The 20,583-nt window shown below is 41.5% G+C and overlaps 1 protein-coding gene across 1 annotated transcript in view; it reads right to left on the reverse strand.

Annotated features, from left to right (window-relative positions):
• The window catches only part of BOP1 (BOP1 ribosomal biogenesis factor), a 71,611-nt gene that overhangs the window by 34,357 nt on the left and 16,671 nt on the right, over positions 1-20,583 (reverse strand). The window contains exon 3 of the mRNA XM_007488760.2: positions 8,603-8,698. Within this exon, the coding sequence (XP_007488822.1) occupies positions 8,603-8,698 (96 nt within the window). The remainder of the gene's footprint in view (positions 1-8,602; positions 8,699-20,583) is intronic.

The raw sequence follows: 20,583 nt of genomic DNA on the forward strand, positions 1-20,583 counted from the left end.
GAGCTTGCAAAAAAGACAAGGGTGAAGTAGAGGAAAGGCAGAACACCCTGTACCTCGGTTTCCCCTATCCTGAAAAGCAAAAGAATAATCCTTTTTGCTTACAAAGCCGCCTTTCCTTCCTTCCTCCACTCCCCTAAACCCACCTCCCTGGGGGTCTGGACAGCTGAATGAGATCATGTCTGTGGAAAATGCTACAGCTTTGTGGGGAGAAGTGTGAGGTGGATAGAAGGAGACAAAGAGGTGAACAGCTGGTCACTGCTACCCCCAAACTCCTGCCTTCCTTGGTTTTTAAGCAGAATGACCAGGAGATAAAAAAGGGGTGCAGAGATGAGGATCAGAGAACAGCTCTAAAACCAGATAACAAACAGATCATCAAGAGGGAGTATTCTAGCCCCCTTAGTCTGTAATCAAAAAAGGTATTACCAAATATCAAACTCCCTCTTAGTCTTACCTATTTTAGAATAAAAGGAAAGATAATGGGGAGGAGCAGGGGGGTTCTGCAGAAAATAGAGATGGCCCACACTTTAAGAGAACCAACTCTTAAAGCCATAATACTTCTGAGAGGGCCAAAAATCTATTGGGGGATGAGGGAGAGGAGATAATGAGGCTTCAAAATGGAGGAAAAGGTCAGCTCTGGCCTCCTAAAAGCAAAGAGTTTTGGATGGGAGACCCACACAATTTAATAATGACTACAGTTTCCATTCTTCAGTTCAGAGAGGCAGTGGGTCTCCTCTATTTCCCTCCCCCCTAGTGAGGGGAAGGAGATGAGTTCCTACTGATGTCATTTCTTCCAGAATAACACACACGCCACACACGCCACCCCAGCCTTCCCCAGCCCCACTGCCAGGGCTCTGGGTATGCTGTGGGCCAGCCAAAGAGCCAGCAACACCTCACTGCTAATGGTTTCCTTTTGCTTTGGGGCTCCACCGCCACACCCCACCTCTCACCCCTTAGGACCCCACAGACAGAACTGGAAGGTAATAGAGTAGGGGGAGGGAAAGGAGATAGGTTAGAAGGCGAGGCTAACGGGCCTGGAATAGCATTGTGGCCGCTCCCCTCCCTCAGTGCCAGCAGCCATCCCAAGGCCAATCTGTTTTTCCATGCTATTGTGCCAGCCCGGTCTAGTGGGGAAAAAGCCAGCTTGGCTGGCTGGCTCAACTGCTAGAGGAGGGGATTTTGGCAGAGAGAGGCCCAATGCCAAGGATGCAGCAGAAAAAAAGGGGTCTGTGATGCTAAGCTATCTCTTCAGAGCTAATTCGAACACACATACCTTATCCATCTCCACAACTCATCAGACAGTTTTATGTAAAAGCATGCCAATATATAGGCAAAAAGTATTTACCCCAAACAAATACATCAGGCCCATTGGGAGGCTGCACCCCAACATGTCACACACCAGGTAGACATCCAAACCAAATGGGGGATTCAGACCTCTTAAAAGAGAGGCAAAGTCCACATACTTGAATACACATGCACACTGGGCAAAAGGAAACTTTCCATTCTGGCCCCAAAAGTTGGCAAAAAGTGCTGCTGATCTGGATTAGACCGTCCCTTTCAGACTGCAAAAGTTCTCTTCCCTTCCACCCAAACTAAGCACCCTCCCTACCATCCCCCAAACACTGGGGCCTCAAGCTCAGTCTAGGCAAGGAAGCCATTTCCATCACCGGGACTTCAGGGATGATGGGAGTCCTAGAGATAAGTGAGAGAGCCACTAAGGAAGGATTATCTATTGATCCCTTACCCTACTCCAGAGTTCCAGGGAGGTTCAGAAAGGTTTTGCTTTCAACAAAATATTATACCTATTGCCTCCCAGGAGCACACCAGAGTTTAATAATCCTGGGAAAGGTCCTCTACACATTCTCCCTTGGACAACTCTAAGGAGTCAGCAGGGCAGAGTGGATATAGCCCTAGATAAAAAGTTAAAATGCGTGACTTCAAATCTCAGCCTTACCACTTCCTACAAGTCTGACACTGGGCAAACTAACTTCTCTGGGACACAGAATTCCTTCACCTATAAATTAGAGGGTGAGCTAGATTTGTGTTGAGGTCTTTTTTCTAGCACTAACAGTCTATGAAAAATCTATGGAATAAATTTTAAATGGCATATCTGTCTCTGATCTCTCCAATTAGATCCAAAGTTTCTTGCGGGCAAAGATCATACACACAAACTTATTATCCAACTAAAATAGGATACAGGGACCATATGTCTCCCACTCCTTCATACAGGAGGTATCTGGGTAGATAATGAGACCTAGAACTTGAACAAATTTTAAAAGTTATCTGGTGTATTAGCATTCAGTTTACAGTCACATGGATAGTGCTGGTACTCAAATCATATCTTCCGATTCCCAAACCACTGAGTTTGACATCACTATCTCAACCTCTCTAATTGCTTCCCCCTGTATCTTTTCCCTCTGAAACTCCCAGAAAGAACTGCCCATAGCTCCTTGCCGGGCAGCCACCACACAGACATAACTGCTGAGAGACTCAAATGCTACAATAAAGAGTCAACCCTGGGGAGTGATGACATACACATGGCCCCTAGAGGATGGGTGAGTAGCTCATCTGGAAACACCCCATTCTGGAAGGACCTCTCTCTAACTCCTGACTACTTAGCTCCTGAAAGTTGAGCTCTGACGCCCCCTCTATCCTACGGTCAGCTGTGTGGTCACAGTAGGTGGGAGGTACAGTGGGAGGGAGGCAGTGCTGGAAGGAGCAGGCAGCACTGTGCGGTGCACTCAGCACACTGTCATTCATTAGCATGGACATATGGAATAGTCATCGTGGGAGGAAGCAGACCCAGGCAGCCCCCAACCTGTTTCCTCCCAGTGCGGCCATGCTGCACCACCACCCCCACCCCCCCATCCCCCAGTGGGCAAAGGGATCAGACAGTAAGACTCAAGGGGGGAAAGATGGGGGACAAGAAAAGAGGGGCTGCTTAGGGTCAGGACTGGGACTCTCATACCCCTAACCCAATTCTAATGGAACTTCCACCCACCTTCTCACCTCTGTACTCTATTTGCTATCATCATTGATTTTATAAAATACAAAATATAAAAAAAGTAGCCGACAGGATGTGGCTGCTGACAGCCAGAGCCCTTGGGGTGGGGGGAGGTAAAGAGCCGCACCACTGAGCTCGTTCCCTCCCTCACCCGAAGCGCGCCCGGCTGCTCCCGGCCAGGAAACCAATTTATTTTGTTTTGTCTCTGTTCTCTGAAGGCACAGCAGAGACCGGATCGGGCTGACAGCCAAGGCTCGTGCAGTCGGCTGCCAAATGAACAGGAGGACAAGCAAAAAGGGGAGGAAACAGAGTTTGGAGAGATGGGGGTGGAGAGGGAGACTCCTCCTTTTACCCTCCATGTCCCAAGAGAAAAGATTAGGAATTGACAGAGAAGAGCTTCCTTGATAGATCAGTGACCTGACACTATCAGTCCTAAGAAGAAAAAAAGTCACTTATTGGGGCCACAAAGCAGGTCATTTGGCCCTAAGAGCACTGGTTTGGGAGAACAGTGGTCATTGATAAGATGTAAATCTTGGATCTTGGAGGAAAATCCCTCCTCAGGGAGAGGTCCAAGGGAGTCCTGGGCCTACTCCAATATATAAAAACTACAAATCCCAGCATTCAGTGCAGCCTGGACAGCACCCTGGACTTACACAGGAAGTACTTTCCACCTCTCTGGCTGGGCCCCACAGTACTACCATTAGCCATGGGGAAGGAAGGGGAACCAGGGAGCCAGCTTAAATTTGGGCAGCTATGGGAAAGGATGCTGACAGGAGTTAGGAAAACCTGGATTCAAATAGGGCCTCAGACACTTCCTAGCTGTGTGACCCTGGACAAGACACTTAACCTCAAATGCCTAGTCCACTCTTCTGTCTTAGAAATAATATTAAGAAAAAAGGTAAGGGTTTAAAAAAATTTTTTTCTAGACAAACAAAATCCAACACAGCAAAGGAAAGTATCAGTTAGAAAAAAATGTTGACACAATATTTATGATAAGGGTCAGAGGGTTGGAAATATATGAAACAGAACCATTCCTCTAATGGATAAGTGGTCAAAGAATATAAACAGAGTTCTCAAAAGAATTGCAAACTATTAATAACCTTAAGTATTGCTCCAAATAACTAAATAAAAGAAATGTAAATCAAAATAACTCTCAAGTTTCATCTTTTCACACTCAAAAAACTGGCTATGACATCAAATATGAAGGAGCTGCAGAAAAATAGTACACAATTGGTGGAGCTGTCAACTGGCCCAATGGATCTGGATAGTTTGGAACTATGCTAAGAAACTGACTAAACATCCATACACTTTTAACCCAGAGATTCCATCCTATGGAAGTCAAAGGCAGAAAAGTCTTATGAACAATAAAACATTTATCTCTGCAGTTTTTGTGGTAGACAAAAAACTAGAAATAAAGTAGATGCTCATTGAGCAATAAAGAATCTGGAGAAATATGGAAAGATAGATGAAGAGTGAAATCTGCAGAACTAGGAAAACCATAACTCAACCACAACAAATCAATAAAAGGGGGGAGGGGGGGAAGATAGTCAGCATTATTTAATTGTAATGTCCTTGGAGGAGAATCAAGATGAACAGAGCCACCCCAGAGAAAGAGGACTATGGATATGGGCTGCTGCACACACTCTCAGCTCAGTTGCTAACTGGTTGATTCAGCTGAACTTTTTTTCTCATTCTTTTTTTTATCTTTTCCATGAGGCATGGCTCACTGGACAGGGGCAGAGGAGAGGGATAAATTTGGAAATGAAGATGATATAAACACAAAAGATATCAAATAAGATTTTTAACAGGAAAAATGAAACAATCACCTAAGTGAATCTAGCACGCAGGCAACTGAAGACTGCCTCCCACTTTAAGCCACCCTTAGGAGGCAAAAAAAAGTTGTGTCCTCCCCTTTCTAACCCATCTCCAATTCCCTGATGTGTCTTGACCCCAGTTTACTCCCTAGGGCCAATAATGTCAAACCTATGACATATGTACCCTCTCTGTGGGCATGCCTGCAGTCGCTCACCAGAGTTCCTTACTAGAAAGCCAGAGGGACTGGGGTGGAGCTATTCCCCCCCCTTCCCCTCTCTAAGCACCTGAGGACATTTTTCACATGATCCACCCAGTGGCCTAATAGAAGCGATTCCTCCCTCCCCTGTCAAGGGTAAGGTGCTGATGGGGAGGGGCTCACATACTTCGCATGAGGTTGTGGCACAGATGGCAGCCAGTTGAGTCTATGGTGAAGGTGATTCCCAGGATGGGGCTGGAGAAGAGCATAGCTCATAGTTGGAGGGGAATGAAAAGCTTGGGCCACTCTCCTTCCTATTTACACACACACCTTCCTATTTACACACGCCTCTCATCACTTGCCCCCGTGCCCAGCAGCCCAATGGGGGCACTTCCTCCCTCCCCTGACTGGAGGTGGAGGGGATGGGGGTCCCCCATGGCATTCAGTCTTGGGGTGTCAGAGTCAGCACTAAAAGGTTTGCCATTGCTGCCTTAGGGCTATCTCAGTAATAGGATGGGGGTATTTCTCTTAGGAACATCAGTCAGTCTGTCTAGAGATCTTTGTGGGAGTAGGAACAATCTTTACCTGGGACAAAGAGGGGAAAGTGTTGAATGAATGAAGGGAATGAATTACAGACAACACTGAGTCTTCCTATTCCTGACTGTCTAGAGTAATTATGGCCTCTATTAAACAACATATCACTTGATCCTACATGGTCTTATTGTGTTCTTTAACTGTTACTCTCCTACACAAAGATTCTAAACTCTTGACAAGGAAAGATATGGTTCAGTAAAAAGAATTTTGGATTTAGAGTCAGAGGACCAAGTTCAAATCCTATATCTGCAACTACTTAGATGATCCTGGGCCAATTCACTTCCCACCCCTGAGACTAAGCTCTTCATCTATAAGAGGAGAGGGTTAGACTAGAAGGCCTCTGAAGTCTAAATACCCACTGAACCAAATGGTCTGGAAGGGGCATCAACCCCCCACACTAGGCATATCAGAAACACAGCTGCAAACTGAGAGTATACATCAGCTCCCACTAAACAAATTCCTAAAGGATTGTGCCTTGAAATGGAGGTAAGAGGGAAAAGGGGGACATTTTAAGGATGGTGGGAGACCGGAATCTGGGAAGGGAGAGAAAAAGCTAAAGGAAACTACTGATGTCACCAAGTCCTGAATGAGCCTCTCCTGCTGGGGTGCTGATGCTGGATCTGCTGCGTAGGAGAAGCCTTGAGAGTCTTTCATGAAAAAGCCCTTGGCCAGCTTGTGGTTCCCCCACCCCCAGGCATGTCTGAGACATTACACAAGTGCACATTTTCTGTCCTCATATATCTCCCTAGCTCCCAAAGCTTTATTCCAGACCTGGGGGCAGAAGACCCTAAGCCAGAATACTTGTTCAGGCATAACCCCCAACCCCACCAATGACACTTCCCACTCCAGCAATAGCTTCTCATGGTTAGTAGCAGCTGCTCTCCTAGGAAGTTAGGCCATTAATTTGTTGGTTGGGTTCCAGGATTCTATACCTCAACACCAATCCTCTGGGAACACCAAGACAACCAAATAGCTCTGATCTGATTCTTATCCCTACAACCCTCAAAATATCGTCTGACCTCAAATCCAACAGTTCCTCCACCCCTTCACAAATTTTCCACAAAGGGCAGCCAGAAACCCCCAGAGGTTGGCCTGGGAGAGGGCAATTCCTGCTATAAGCTAACAAGGGACCCCCCTCCAGGGCTTGCCCAATCCTGCTCTATGCTTAGAGAAGCACCACATGAAGAATTGTAGCACCCACACTCCTGTGTACTGAAGACTGAAGAAAAGAGCCCTGGCCACCAACCCTCTAATTCCATAAAACTTTAAGTGGGTTCTGCAGATTACAGGCTGCTTACACTTGTAATCTCATAAGCCTTCTAACCAACCCTCTGAGGCCAACAGGGGAAGGCTTTTGATCCCCATTTTACAAATAACTAAACTAAGGCCCAATAGCAAGTAGCCAGTCAGTGGCATAACAAAGACTAGGATCACATTTTCTAGATCTTCCTACTCCAGTGTTCTTCTGTCCTTTTTACTCCACTAGGAAGTTAGTTCCAGCCCAATGAAGGCTTTCGCTGACAGACCTCTGGAGGGCAAGGTCTATCTGATATTCTTCTTCAAGTACACAAGTTAACTTGATTTCTATAATATTCACTAGCCTGTGAAGACAGTTTGATAAAGGTTTCTGGATGGGGAGTAGAAAGTCAGGTCCCAAGTCTAGAGAGAACAATACTCAGAAGAATAGTTCCAGTCCTAACTCCTTTAGGAAGTTTTCCCTAACTATACAAGTTCATATTGACCTCTCCCTTCTGCCAACTACCATTGCATTTACCACAAAATCTAGTACCCAGGCAGAGACTCTTGGCTATGGCTCTCTCAAGAGTGCCATACTGTGGAACAGAGCATCCCCTTTAGAGCTCAAAAGCTATGCTAGCAGGATTCAAGCTCTGGCAGGTCCTACAAAGTTAGGAAGATTTCTATTGCCCAAGGACTTGCTTACCTAGGTGCAGGAGGTATTGGAGCCACCAAGGGATACATTTTTTTTTTAAACCACAACTACTCACAAAGGATTACCCAGTGTTCATCCATGAATACGCCTAGGGGTTATTATGATTCATGTTCCTGTGGGGAATACTCCTTAATGAAACCAGGGATCATTTGACACATTAACATGTGTCTATGTGGTCTACTCAGACAAACTGTAAATACCTTGAGAGAAGGGACTGAGTTTCATATCTCTTTTTTTCTCCCACATGCACAGAGTAAAAATGCTCAAAAAAGAGTTCTCTATAGAGGGTAGTTTGGTAGCTCAGTGGATTGAGAGCCAGGCCTAGAGACGGGAGGTTCTAGGTTCAAATCTGACTTCAGACTTCCTAGCTGTGTGACCTTGGGCTAGTCACTTAAACCCTTACCTAGCCCTTACCATTCTCCTCTGCCTTGGAATCATACAGAAGGTAAGGGTTAAAAAAAGAGTTCTCTATAAAGCCGTCTTATTTAATTGCTTCATGTTTGCCAGTCTTAACTCTCCCAACTAGATTATGTGTGAACACCTTGAGAATACGGCTGTATCTTCTGCTTTCTTTGAAATAAACATGAAATCATTGGACATTGAGCAGGTCCCCACACACACATTCCTGTTGATTAACTTACTAGGGTTATACATGTGAGATAGGATAAAGTCCTTGAATCCTTCTCAGCTTCCTCCCATGCAAAGATGCATAAGTCACTACAAGACCCACCAAAAAGCTGTATCTGAAGAGTTTGATTTGTCTCTTAGTAGTGGAGGAAAACACATAACTCTGGTGTTTAAGTCATTACCACTTCTAGGTTTAGCTGGCTGGGGGATGGGAGGATGGGCAGTTTGCTTTCAAAAAGAAGACCCTATCCAACATAAAGAATCATACTATATATAAGAGAAAGTAAGGCACAGACCAAAAGCAAACCAAAGCCCAGGTTGGGAACCATTCGGGAATCAAGAAGGAAGGAAAAGGAAGCCTCACATTACAGCTGTATCATAGCCCCTATCTTATCCCAACAGGTTACTGGAACCCTACCTCTTCATCAGAGCTGTCCTCTGCATACTCATCTTCTTTCTTTGGTTCTTGGCTCTGGTTACTGGCTTCCTTTGTGTTCTGCAAGGTGGCACCAGCCTAAGGACAAACAGGAACAGATTAGCTCATCATGAAAGAATACCTGAAACTCACATACATAGTGTCAATCACATGACCATCCAACAAATCTCTGCAAAAATCATTGTTTCCTATCATGGGATATGTCCCATACCCACACACCCCCAGCAAAGTGATCCAGGGAATAAATTTCTTGGGTCCTTCCCTCTCTCTACCCCAAAATCTTCAGCTCAGTCAACAGTAATAAGTTTCCAAGGACAGAGAGTCTACAATTTCAAAGAGGAAGGATTATCCCAGAGCCTCAGGCATGTTGGGGACAGGAAAACTCCCATCTCCCCACCACCAAGCCTCACTATGGCCCAGGCTTCTCTCCACAAATAGCTTTTGTAGTTAATTTTACTCATGCCTCTGGCACCTTAGACAGGCACTGTGCTAGGTTCTGTGGGTTATGAAAACAAAAATTAAATTTCACTTGCCCTCAAGGACCTCCCATTTTATAAGGGGAAACAATATGTACACAAAATATAAGATAAATATAAGGTAAATTGTTTCATGAAGAGAGCACTAGTACCTAGGAGACTAAGAAAAAGCTGTATGGAGAAATTGGTAACTGAGCAGTTTCAAAGGAAATGAGGAATTCTAAGAGGCAAAAAGCATAGCAGGAGTAGATTCTAGGCCTGGAGACAGGACACGTCAAGTAGTGTGAAGGCCAGCAAGGTCAGTCTGGCTGAATTTTAGAGTATAATGGTTTAAAAGGTAATGTTTGGCTATGGTGTAAAGAACTTTAAAAAATAAGCCCCCAAACCATTGGAGTTTACTGAGAAAGAGAGTGGTCAGACGTGCACTTCAGGATAATCACTTTGGCGGCTGGGTAGAGGACAGACTGGAGAGGGGGCAAGGAGGCCAATTAGGAGACTAGCACAAAAGACCAGAGAAGAGGTCATGAGGGGCTGAATCAGGATAATGGCCATGTAAGTAGGAAAAAGATACTGTAGAGGTGGAAACAATAAGATTTGCGTTCTTTCTGATTAACTAATGGCTTCTGCCACCTCCTTCATAGGAACAAGAGAATAACTTCTAACTGCTGGATTGCAAAGTGAGATGGTGTGGGGCTTAGGGCTGGTTAAGTAACAAAGCAGTTCAACTAAGGGCTTCAAAAATCCTGCCCCCCCCACCTCCCCCACACACTCCGGTAACTTAAAAAACGGCTGTAGGGATGCTGCTCCAATGGCCCCCACACATCCACCCTACTCTGGGCTCAGACCCAGGAGGGGAAACTGCGGCCCCAAAAAGGGGAGGAGGTGGGAAGAGGGTTGGGGGGAGCTGTTGGAAAACTACAAAGAAGGAAAGAACCACTAAGATACCAAGGCCAGTGCTGAGAGCTGCTTACATATCACAAAGCAAGAAAGTATCACTATATCCACCATTATTCTTTGTAGTTCTTATGTTATAACTTGGCTCTACTTTACTCTTGAAAGGGGCACCAATTCACTGATGTGGCAGGGAAGTTGGTACCTACAACATCTATGTTGTGGGGAACAAGAAGTACACAGAATGGTATTGGATTTGACCAAGAGAAAAACTTCAAGGAAAGTTTCTTTGCTTTGTCCACTCTCCCAAGCAGCCTGAATCTATCTCTAGTTCAATGAGACTGGTACCTAGAGGACCCCTTTCTCTCTCATGATCTGGCTGCAGACACTTCCACTTATAGGGCAAGAAACTCTGAAGTGAACGGATTTAGGTCACCATTACAATAGAGAGACAGCATTATCCCAGGCAGAGAATCGGGGGCTGGAATTGTAACCCCTTCGCCATCTACCACACCCTGTCTGGTCTATGCCAACAGCCACCACAGCAGGTCAGTGAGTGGGCGAAAAACAGCATTCGGATCTTGCCCTGGAAAACAGATTCCCCCATCTCTTTACACCCCCCCCTCCACTGGGGAGGCCCAAACCAGATCAAGTTTACTGGAGGAACTGGGGAATGATTGGAAAAACAGCCCCCAATACTGATTCCCCTGAGGAAAGTAAACTTCTTGCTGTGTAAAGATCACCTTTGCTCTCTTTAGCCAATGACTACACCCCCCCCCCAACCTGATACAAAGCACTGCACCCTATATATCCTTGCTATGAAAACAAAAAACTTGATAAAATAAATTTTATTTAAAAAAAAAGGGAGAGATAAGTTTTTTTCCAGGCAAGAAACAGGACGGAATTCAGTTTCCACATCTTCCTTCCATTTCTCCCTTTCCTTTGCTCCCGCCCTGTGTTCATAGGAACCTCCCAAATAAAAGTGGGTCAAGACTGCCTTGGGAAGCACCTCAAATCAAGAAGGCTAAGGGAATGCTCAGACATCTTGCCTGGTTAGATGGTACTACCCTCAAAGTGATCTTCTGATGCCTGTGGGAAAAGGGATGGCAATACTCTTATGGTCCTTCCTATCACCAACATCATATCTTAATGAATGATAAAGTACACATACCACTGTGTATAAACCTTAATTCTACAAATATGAGGTGGTTCCAGGTCCAAAAAAGGGTCAATCAATCCATCGTGTCACAGAAGGAAAAAAAATGTGACCCAGAGGACAATGATAATATTGAATTAATAGAGATGGTTGCTTCAGTATTCTAGGGAGACTATGCTAGACTAGGACCCGAACGTCATTTCTGGCTCCAAACTAAGGCATTTCTTCTCTTTCAAATCTGTTTTCCTATAGGTATTTGCCCTAGATTTGTACTTCTCAGAATATTTAAGGTCTGGCAATCCAATTAACAGATTCTCTTTTAAAACTTCTCTTTTAAAAGCTAATGATTTACTCATTACATTAAGGTCTATCTGATCAAAGGTGTTACCAAATGGACATATTTGATAAGCCTGGCTTCAAGGTAGAAAAAGATTCAAATCTACTTATGAAATTCAAGTAACTTGCATAAATTTGAAATCCAGGAAGAATCTCTAAAAAAAGAACAAAAATAAGAAGATAATTTAGGTACTCTATTTGAGGAAAGTTAGAAATAAATCTGAGTGGTCAAAAATGTATGAGTAGTATGCTAAGCTGGACTCAAGAACATACCAACTGAGGATGAACATAAGAATGGCAGAGTTGATAAGAATTCTGTCAGAATTGCTAAACCCTAGAATTTGGTGAGATTGGCAGTAAATCCTAAGGACAATGAAAAGGCTTTTCCAAACTATGTTGGGGGTCAAAGAAGGGGGAGGATTGCTGAACATAAAAGTAAGTATGATTATAAGAGATGACAGTGAAAAGGAAAAATAACTGACCTTTTGGGGGGCTCGTTTTATCTTTTAAAAAGAATGACTAGGTACAAGAATAGATAAAACAAAAATCGTTAACAGGAAGCTCAACCCCCAGCTCAAAAAAAAGTGAAAAGATGGTCACCCAGCAGAGTTGCCCTCAGGGTGTTCAAGTCACTGGGCTCAAATAAACTACATCCTAAAGGACTATAAGAAATAAGAGGTCTGATCACTAAGGAGTTATCAGTGACCTCTAAAAGGCAATAAGTTGAGGTTTCTTCTACTTCTATATGAAGTCCCCATAGCATGCAGCAGAAGGAAGGAACCTAGAATACTGGGCCTCCTTGAATACTCATGAGAGAGACTGAGTGGTCTCTGCCCAGAATAAGTATGAGAATCAGGCTAATATAGACAAGACAATAGAGCTGCAGACTGCACAGTGTCCACCAGAGGGCAGCAGGACTTTCGAAGAGCTGACCAATGAAGACGTACATTAGCTGGGAATACTTAGGGGCAGACTTAGGGAATACTTAGGTTCTCCCCAAGGTGAGGTCAGAGTACTTTTTGTCTAGACTGCTCATTTGGCAATCAGTCATATATTTCTTTGTAATATCCCCTAGGTTGCTGCCTTCTGCTGTTATTTAGCCTTTGCATGTTTATTGTGTCCCTAAGAAGTAAAGGGCAAAGGCAAGATCTTATATTATATGTATCATCCACAGCACCTGGCATAGGGGCTTGAATACAGAAAATGTCAAGTGTTGGAAAGAAGCAGCCCACAAACAACCCCTTACCACTTTCCATTATAAATTGAACTATCCTAGCTGTCACTCCTTCCTGTCTCTTCAATTGCCTCCAATTGCCTTCCTCCAGTTAATTTCCCCACACACACACACACAAAGGTGCCTCCAAACCTAGAAGGGAGGAAGCCAAGAGGATTAAAGAACATTATATCACAACTACCACCAAAGATCAAAAGAGACTTAGTCCAAAGCTATCTCCCACACATCCAACTTGCTCTGGGCTCAGAAGTGGTATCAAAGGGAAAGTTAGGACAAAATCAATGCAGCTAAAATAAGAAGGGAAGCAAATAACTGGGGGGGGGGGGAGAGGGGGGAATCCCTGCAGCAAGTTTCTCTGATAATGGTCTCATTTCCAAGCTATATAAAGAACCAGCTCAAGTTTCTCCAATTGATAATTAATTGGAGGATATGAACAGGCAGTTAAAAAGGAAGAAATCCAAGCTATCAATAGTCACATGAAAAAATGGTCCAAATCACCATTAACTAGAGGAATGCAAATTAATGCAACTCTCTGCCTTAAATCTATCAGACTAGAAAAGTTGGCAAAAAAGAAAAAACAATAAATACTGAAGGGCTTTGGGAAAAATAGACCTACTAATGCACTGTTGGTGGAGGGCTGAATTAATTCAGATATCTGGAAAACAATTTGGAATTCATGACCCAAAAGTTACTAAATTGTTTATCCCCCTTAACAAAGCAATATAACTACTAAGCCTATACCCTAAAAGAGATCAAAGAATGAGGAAAAAGACCTATATGTAGTAAAATATTTATAGCAATTCTTTTTACACTGACTAAGAAACAAAGGGGGTGCCCATTGATTAGAGAACAACTGAACAAATCACTATCTACAAATGTAATAAAATATTACTAAGCTATTAAAAAAAAAAACTACCAAAGGGATGGTCCAGGGAAGGCTGGGATAACCTAGTAACTGATAGAGTGAAATGAGCAGAAGTAGAAAAACAAGTTATCAATTAAAAACAAGTCCCCTAGAAAGGCTTAAGAACTATAAACCAAAAAAAAAGAACCTCAATTCCAGAGGACCAGTGATGAAGCATGCTACCCACCTCCTGACACAGAGGTCATGGATTCAGGATGCAAAATGAGCCATAATTTTTAGACATGACCAATAGGAGAATCTATTTTGCTTGACAATGAATTTTGTTACAAGAGTTTTGTTTTTCTTCCCTTTTTTCAACTGGAATGATGGTAGGGAAGGTAGAAAAAATAAAACAATAAAGATCAGGCCTAATCCTGTGTGACTCTGGGCGAATCACTTAATCCCCATTAACTAGCCCTTACCACTCTTCTGCTTTGGAACCAATTGGTTCTAAGACAGAAGGTACAGGTTAAAAAAAAAATTAGGCCTAATCTCTAATTGCACCAAACTTCAAAATAAAGTCAAATTTTCTTGTTCAAAGTCATACTCTGCCTTAGACCAAAATCTATTGTGTTAAATAATTTATTTCATTCATGTTACTAGTCATCCTTGAGATACAGCAATCATTCTCTCACATTTCAGAAGTGAAATCTCTCACAAAGAGATTATGACTTCCCCTTGATCTCATAGAAAGTCCAAGAATTGGGCACTGGACCTAGGCTTCCATGAATGTGAATGCCAGTAGCTGCATAGCCTAGAGTCCACAGCAGAATCTGACCATCATCAGCACTCACTAGCTATGTAACCATGAACAAATCACTGGTGCTTGACCACTTTAGGCTTAAATTTCCTCAGTTTTTAGATTAGAGTAATAGAAGCTACCAGACAAGACTTTATCAAAGATCAACTGAGATAACTAGCCAATCTAGCATTATTTAAATGTAGGCTATTATTAGTTTGCTGTCGAGGCCCTCAAATCCCCTCCCCTTCAAATCCCAATTTCTCAGCTCAAACTCTAAAATGTTCTAAAATGTTCATTCATATATATATATATATATATATATATATCTTACTAGGTCTCATTCCTCAGCACATAAATTCCCCACGGCACTCATATCCTGTAATGTAATAGAAAGGATGGATCAGAAGTTAGAAGAATTGTGTTTGAGTCCTGGCTCTGTAACACATAATACCATATAACTAGGGCAAGTAATTCAATACTAATAATAATAATGATAGCCTAACACTTCCTTGCAACAATTCAACAAACGTTTATTAAATACCTACTGAGGGGCAGCTAGATAGCTCAATAGATAGAGCATCAGGTCTGTAGTCTGGAGAACTTGGGTTCAAATCTGGTCTCAGACACTTCCTAGCTATGTAACCCTGGGCAAGTCACTTAAAACCCTATTTGTCTGGCTCTTGCCCTTCTGTATTAGAGTTGTTTCTAGAACAGACAGTAAAAGTTAAAAAAAAAAAAGCAAACACCCAATGTAAAAGAAATGGAGTAAATGTAAACACAAAAATAAAGAGTCCCTGACTTCCAGTAGTTTACATTCTATTCAGTGAGGCTAAGGTTGAGGGAATGACATGCACTCAGATAAATAATACAAAAATACCAAGTAAGATAAGTTGGAGAAGCAGAAAACACTTACTATAGAAATTAGAGCAATGTGGGAAGTAGCATCTGATCTCTTATAAGGATAAAGGGATTCTAAGACGGAGGAGCCAAGGATGTCAAAGGTTTAAATATACATATAGAGATAGATAGATAGATAGATAGATAGATAGATAGATAGATAGATAGATAGATAGATATGTACGTATGTACAAGGAACAGCAAAATAAGCCAATTTGGTTGGCTCACAGAATGCATGACAGTATAATTAAAAATTTTTTAGAAAGATAAGCTAAAGCCAGATAGTGAACAAGTCTTCCTTGGCCTTGTTTACTCAATTTACATTTCCTAATCATAACACCTTAGGAATGAATAATTAAGGCTTTTCTAAGTACTTTCACATTTATTATCTCATTAAATCTTTATAACAATGCCTCGAAGCAGGCCACTTATTTCCCCGTAACTTGACAATTGAGGAAATAACCTCCTGGGCTGGTTAATAGCAGAGTCAAAAGGAGAACCCAGGTAATTTAGGTCTCTAATACACTGTCTACTCCCTAGACTTAGATTCAGAAGACCTGGTGGAGTCCTTCAACTAGGCTTACTTTATAAGCTTTGTGACCTTTGGGGAAGTCACTTAGTCACACCATGAACACAGGGAGTTTCCTCATCAGTAAAATGAGGATAACACCTGACCTAGCTATCTCAAAAGATTGCTCAGAAGATGAAGTGGAATATACATATGCTAACACTTTTTGAAACAAGTAAGTGCAAGGTATAAACCTACCATAAGGGCAGCCTTAGGACCTTAACAAATTCTCAGCTAAATGTTCTACTTTTAATCATGTTGTTCAGTAGCTGCTAGAGACCAGGCAAATAGATAGTAGCAAACACAGAAAGTGAAGAAGCTGTGTTTCCCCGCCATTTTCTCACATGAACACTGCAACAAAGATCTAAATCATGGTTAAAATGCTTAGGGCAAACTGAAAATAAAAGGATCTTGGAGGACATCTAGGCCAATTTGTAACTAACTAGAACTCCCTCTACAATTTTAGCAAGTGGTCACTCAGCCTTTACTCCAAGACCTCCTCAGTAGTGATTCTATCACTTTTATATAGCTCTAATTTGTTTTGTTTTGGATTTTGTAAAATAATTTCTGTTTCTGGGTACTCCAAATTTGATAAATATTAACAAACACAAACATCTCCTATTCAAAGCACAACTAGAAAGATGGCAATTTGAACCATGAATCTTTACAACAGTCTACTCTTTTTCAAAATGTCAGCTTCAAAACTTTCTGACTTGTTTGTATGTCTCTCTGAACTTCATTCTATTTTCTTATTTTTTTTGAACTTTTGCCTTCTATCTTAGAATATATAATAAAAGATATATATTACAAAAACAATCGTCTTTCTCGGTTACCAAGAGACTACTACTACTATATGTAAAAAATATATAAAATAATATATAATAAAGGTTTGTACCCCCAAGAGATAATAAGGAAAAAGACTTGTACAATAATATTTATAGCCACGCTCTTTGTGGTGGCACAAAATTAGAAAATGAGAGGATGCCCTTCGATTGGGAAATGGCTGAACAAATTGTGGTATCTGATGGTGATGGAATACTGTGTTGAAAGGAATAATGAACTGGAGGAATTCCATGTGAACTGGAACGACCTCTAGGAATTGATGCAGAGTAAAAGGAGCAAAACCAGAACATCGTACACAAAGACTGATACATTATGACACAATCAAATGTAATAGACTTCTCTACTAGCAGCAATGAAATGATCCAGAACAATTTGGAGGGATTTATGAGAAAGAACACTATTCACACCCAGAGAAAGAACTGTGGGAGCAAAAACACAGAAGAAAAACATATAATCAATCACATAGTTTGATATGGCTATGAGTAGGGTTTTGATGTTAAAAGATCACTCTACTGCAAATATGAATAACATGGAAATAGGTTTTGAACAATTATACCCGTATAGCCCAGTGGAATTGCTTCAGGAGGGGGGAGGGGGAAGGAAAAAGTGGGGAGAGGGGGCGGATCATGAATCATGTAACCATGGAAAAATATTCTAAATAAAAAAGGGGGGGGGGAAGAATATACACTAAGTATTGGTTCTAAGACAAAAGTAGTAAGGGTTAGGCAGGTAGTTAAGTTGACTTGCCCAGGGTCACACAACTAGAACAAGTCTGAGGCCACATTTGAATCCAGGACCTCCTATATCCAGGCCAAGCACTCTATCCACTGAGCCACCAACAGGTCCCTCTTCTATGCCTTTAAAAAAAAAAGTCAATGGTCTTTTTTTCTTTTCTGATACCACTGAGGCATGATCTCCTCTCCTCTCAAACCCCCTCAATTAAAAAATAAAATAAAACAAAACTCTTCTTTAAGGCTTTATATATACATTGTTAGGCAAAACAAATCCATACACTGAGGTAGAAGAGGAGATAAAGCATTTACTATATATGTGGCACTGTATCAAGCACAGGGGATAGAAATATAAGCAAAAAAGACAGTCCCTACCCTCATGGAGCTTACATTCTTGTGAGGAAGAGAATATATAAAGAAAATCTAGAAAGAGGAAGGTCATTCATAATAGCACAGCATGGGAAGGTTAGGGGAATTAACAAGACACTTTAAGGCCAAAGCCTATCAGAACCCAGGGTGATGCCAACGGTAGAACCCAAAGTTCTAGTGCATTAGTAAAGATAATGACCTAAGGAGAGTGGAGATTGTGTGAAGATGGCCATGGAATGTTATAACTAAAAATATATATCATTCTGTATTTCAGTCCCCCCTCTCTCTGACAGAAGATAGGTAGCAAAGCTCTGTCATCAGTCCTCTAGGTCGTGGTTAACCATTGCATTGATCGGAGTTCTTAAGTCTTTTAGAGTCAATTTTCATTATTATGTTGTATGAACAATGAATAAATTATTCTATTTCTGCAGATTTTACTTTGTATCAGTTCATAAAGGTCTTCTTAGGTTTCTCTGAATTCATCCATTTCATCATTCCTTAGGGTAGAATAACAAAAAGTTTTATGATTAGAGAGTTTTTTTCTTGTTGAGCCTAAATCTGTTCTACAATTTCGCCCTGTGCTCTCCATTCTATCCTTTAGGGTCAAGCAGAACAATATATAACCCTCCTTCCATATGACAGAACTTCAAATGCCTGCCAATAGTTATCATATCCCCTCCTGTCCAGACTAAGCACAACCAGTTCCTTTAATGGAGTCTGGCATTGGATATTCTTACGAGGACTCTGAAGCCCAGAAAGGTGAAATGATCTGCCCAATGCGACACTAACAATGTGACAGAGTAGAGTCAAACACAGATGTTCTCTTTCTCGTGGTATAGTGAAGCACACAAATGCTAATGCTCAGGCCTCTGAGAGTCTGTTACCTTATCTGTAAAATGTGGATGATACAATCTGTAGTGCCCAGCAGCTAGGTGGTACAGTAGACAGAGCATTGGACCTGGAGTCAAGAAATCCTAAGTTCAAATCTAGCCTCAGATACTTACTAGCTACGTGACCCTGGGTAAGTCACATAAGCCTAATTAGCCTCAGTTTCCTCATGTAGAAAATAAGCTGGGAAAGTTAACAGCAAACCACACCAGTATCTTTGCCAAGAAAACCCCAAATGAAAAACCCCAAATCAAAAAGTGTTAGACATGACTGAAAAACAACTGAACACCACCTATCCCACAGGACTATTGTGTGGCTCAAATAAGAAAATGGATCAAACTACTGTACTAATTTTAAAATTTATATATATATATATATAAATTTACATATATATATGTCATCATCATAGAAGGCCCACACACCAGAATTTTGGGAGCACTAGAGAAACATACTAGAGCAGGATCCATAAGCAACTAGTTCTCAATGTTTTCCAAAGCATGTAATAACCATGACTTCCAAAATCTCATATTTCTTCTTTATGCAAATGAGTTGAAGAAAAATCAATGGAGATGTTTAAGTGGCTGCTGCTTAATAAGATTTCTATAGCACTTTTTAATATTTGTAAAGCTCTATCCATGCATTCTCATTTGAGCACTACAACCCTATATCTACATGAAAGGTAAATAATATAGGTATATTAATTCCTATTTTTCAGATAAGGAAACTGAAACCTTCAAAGGTTCAGTGACTTGCCTATGGTCATATAACTAAGTAGAACAAAACCTCCAGCATGTGAGCAAATCCCACCTCCAACCCTTACTAGGTTACTAGATGAAAGACCGACTTTCCAAATCAGAGAAGAGTACATACTATCATATTTTGGCGGTCTTTTTATACTGTGGGACACAATCTCTGATGTGGGAAAATATATAAAAGATTTCTACTTAACTATGATAAGGTCCTGTGCTAAGCTGTAAACATCACGAAATGAAAAAGATGTGGTCCTTATCCTCAAGGAACTTACAATCTAGCACAAGAAAAAGGCATGGAAACATAAACATAGCAAAAAAGGTGGGCACAATTAAGTACCATAAGAGAGATATAAACAATATGCTTTTATGCTTTTAATTGCTAGGCTAGTTTCACTCTAAATTTATGCTATGGAATTTCAACTGAGCCTGGTTAAAATACTAATGTATTTGCTAAATTTGCTAAATTCTCACTGACCCTCTTACTCACAAGTATTACTCTATAAATTATTTTCTCAACCTCATAATTTCATTCCCTCTTCAATTACTTTGAGTAGTTGACCTCAACTCCAAATTACTGAAAAAAAAAAATCAAGGCAGGGAGGGTAAAAAGTAACAGATATTATAAGGTTGTAAACTTGACTGAATTGACAGAAGTAGGAAAGTTTGATAGAAGGGTGAGTTTCAGAGGAAGGAGAATGAATTCTGTTTTGGACATGTAAAGTATAAAATGCCTGTGGCATCATTTTATTTTGTTAGCATTTGTACAGTGCATTGAGGTTTGCAAAGCTCTTGACTTATGTTATCTCATTTGATTGTCACAATGATCCTGGGAGATATATTCTATTATTATCCCCTTCTTACAGATAAGTAAACTGAGCTGGGTAGCTAAGTGAGTTGCCCAAGACACAACGTGTCTGGGGCAAAATTTGTATTCAGGTCTTCCTGACTGCAACCCCAGCACTTTGCCCACTATACTATACTGCCCATTATGTACCTACCTGCCCAGGTTGAAATGTGTAAAAGACAGATGGTGATAAAAGACTAGCAAAACAGATATGAATATGAAGATCTGGGAATCATTCATAGAAAGGATAATTGAACTTAGAGTAGCTGATGAGGTCACTGAGAAAAAGAAAAGGGTCATGGCAAAGCTTTGAGGGACACTCAAAATTAGGC

Source organism: Monodelphis domestica, chromosome 3 (genome assembly GCF_027887165.1).
Source record: "Monodelphis domestica isolate mMonDom1 chromosome 3, mMonDom1.pri, whole genome shotgun sequence".
Lineage (NCBI taxonomy): Eukaryota > Metazoa > Chordata > Mammalia > Didelphimorphia > Didelphidae > Monodelphis > Monodelphis domestica.